The sequence below is a fragment of the Chaetura pelagica genome, unplaced genomic scaffold, assembly GCF_000747805.2.
Source record: "Chaetura pelagica isolate M959 unplaced genomic scaffold, ChaPel_1.0 scaffold249, whole genome shotgun sequence".
Classification (NCBI taxonomy): domain Eukaryota; kingdom Metazoa; phylum Chordata; class Aves; order Apodiformes; family Apodidae; genus Chaetura; species Chaetura pelagica.
The window spans coordinates 1,612,310-1,613,442 of NW_009954538.1; the positions used below are offsets into that span (position 1 = coordinate 1,612,310).

At 56.5% G+C, this 1,133-nt stretch overlaps 1 protein-coding gene across 1 annotated transcript in view; it reads left to right on the forward strand.

Annotated features, from left to right (window-relative positions):
• MSI1 (musashi RNA-binding protein 1) overlaps nucleotides 1-898 on the forward strand; it is a 26,720-nt gene extending 25,822 nt beyond the window's left edge. Inside the window, exons 11-12 of the mRNA XM_010004829.1 lie at nucleotides 150-309; nucleotides 753-898. Of these exons, the coding sequence (XP_010003131.1) occupies nucleotides 150-309; nucleotides 753-794 (202 nt within the window). The 3' untranslated portion in view covers nucleotides 795-898. The remainder of the gene's footprint in view (nucleotides 1-149; nucleotides 310-752) is intronic.
• The last annotated feature ends 235 nt before the right edge of the window (nucleotides 899-1,133 follow it).

A 1,133-nucleotide genomic window follows, 5' to 3' on the forward strand; every position in this document is an offset into this window, starting at 1 on the left:
GGCAGCCGTGGGGCGAGGGACAGGTAACTGCCACTTTCCTCCCTGGCGCGGTGTGTCCCGTCGTGGAGGTTTGCCACTGTGGAGCTGTGGGAGGGGGGTGGGATGGAGTTGCATTTTTGGGATCTTCACTCTGTAGTTTTGCTGCCTCTTGTAGGTTCCACCCCCAGCCGCACCGGTGGATTTCTGGGCACCACCAGCCCAGGGCCGATGGCAGAGCTTTATGGAGCCGCCAACCAGGACTCAGGGGTCAGCAGTTACATCAGCGCTGCCAGCCCGGCCCCGAGCACCGGCTTTGGCCACAGCCTAGGGGTGAGTGTACCCTACACAACCAGCGGAAGGAGCTGCATCTCCCCCTGGTGATGGAGGAGAGCAGCAGTGGGTGGGCCAGTCTTAGTCCACAGCCTGCCTTCTGGCGTCTGCCGTGCCACCACTTAGCCCCAGACTGCAGATGGCTGGTGCAGGATGCAGCAGCTGACTTGGAGCCTGCATCCCTGGGCTCTGCTGGTTCTCCCTGGCTACCACTCAAGGTCCTGATCTTCAGACCTTTTCCTCATCTGCCCCAGACTTCCCAAAACCCTATTCTGGCCCTGACAGTGTCCTGTGGGGTGATGTGCTCTTAAGATCTGGCACCTCCAATTGAAACTGGCTTTTGCAGCATCTGGGCCATGACTGAATTTGTGGTGGTAGTAATTCTCCTTCATTCTTCTTTTGTTCGTTTAAGAGGGGGTTTAAATGTTTGGGTTTTTTCACAGGGTCCCTTGATTGCAACAGCTTTTACCAATGGGTATCACTGAAGCTGGGGACCAAGGAGGCAGGAGGTAAGAGAGCTTTGAACAGGAAGGAGTAATGAGTGAAGTTCTGAGCTGGAGTTTGTGCTTGGGCTCTGGTCAGGAGCTGTGGATGCTACCATAAGACTTGCTGGCCTGACTCAGCCTGCAGGAGGAGTCCTGCCACCAGCCTGGAGCTCTCTTTTGCACCAGAGGCTGGGCAGGTTGGGTTCCTACCTTATGGTCTCCAAGCTGGGAGTGCTGTGGAGAGAGCTCTTCATGTCTGGGTGCAAAGGGGAAGGAAATGGGAGCCCTGACAGAGGAAAGGTCTGCAGGGTTTGCCAGAATCACAACCCAGTGGTGATC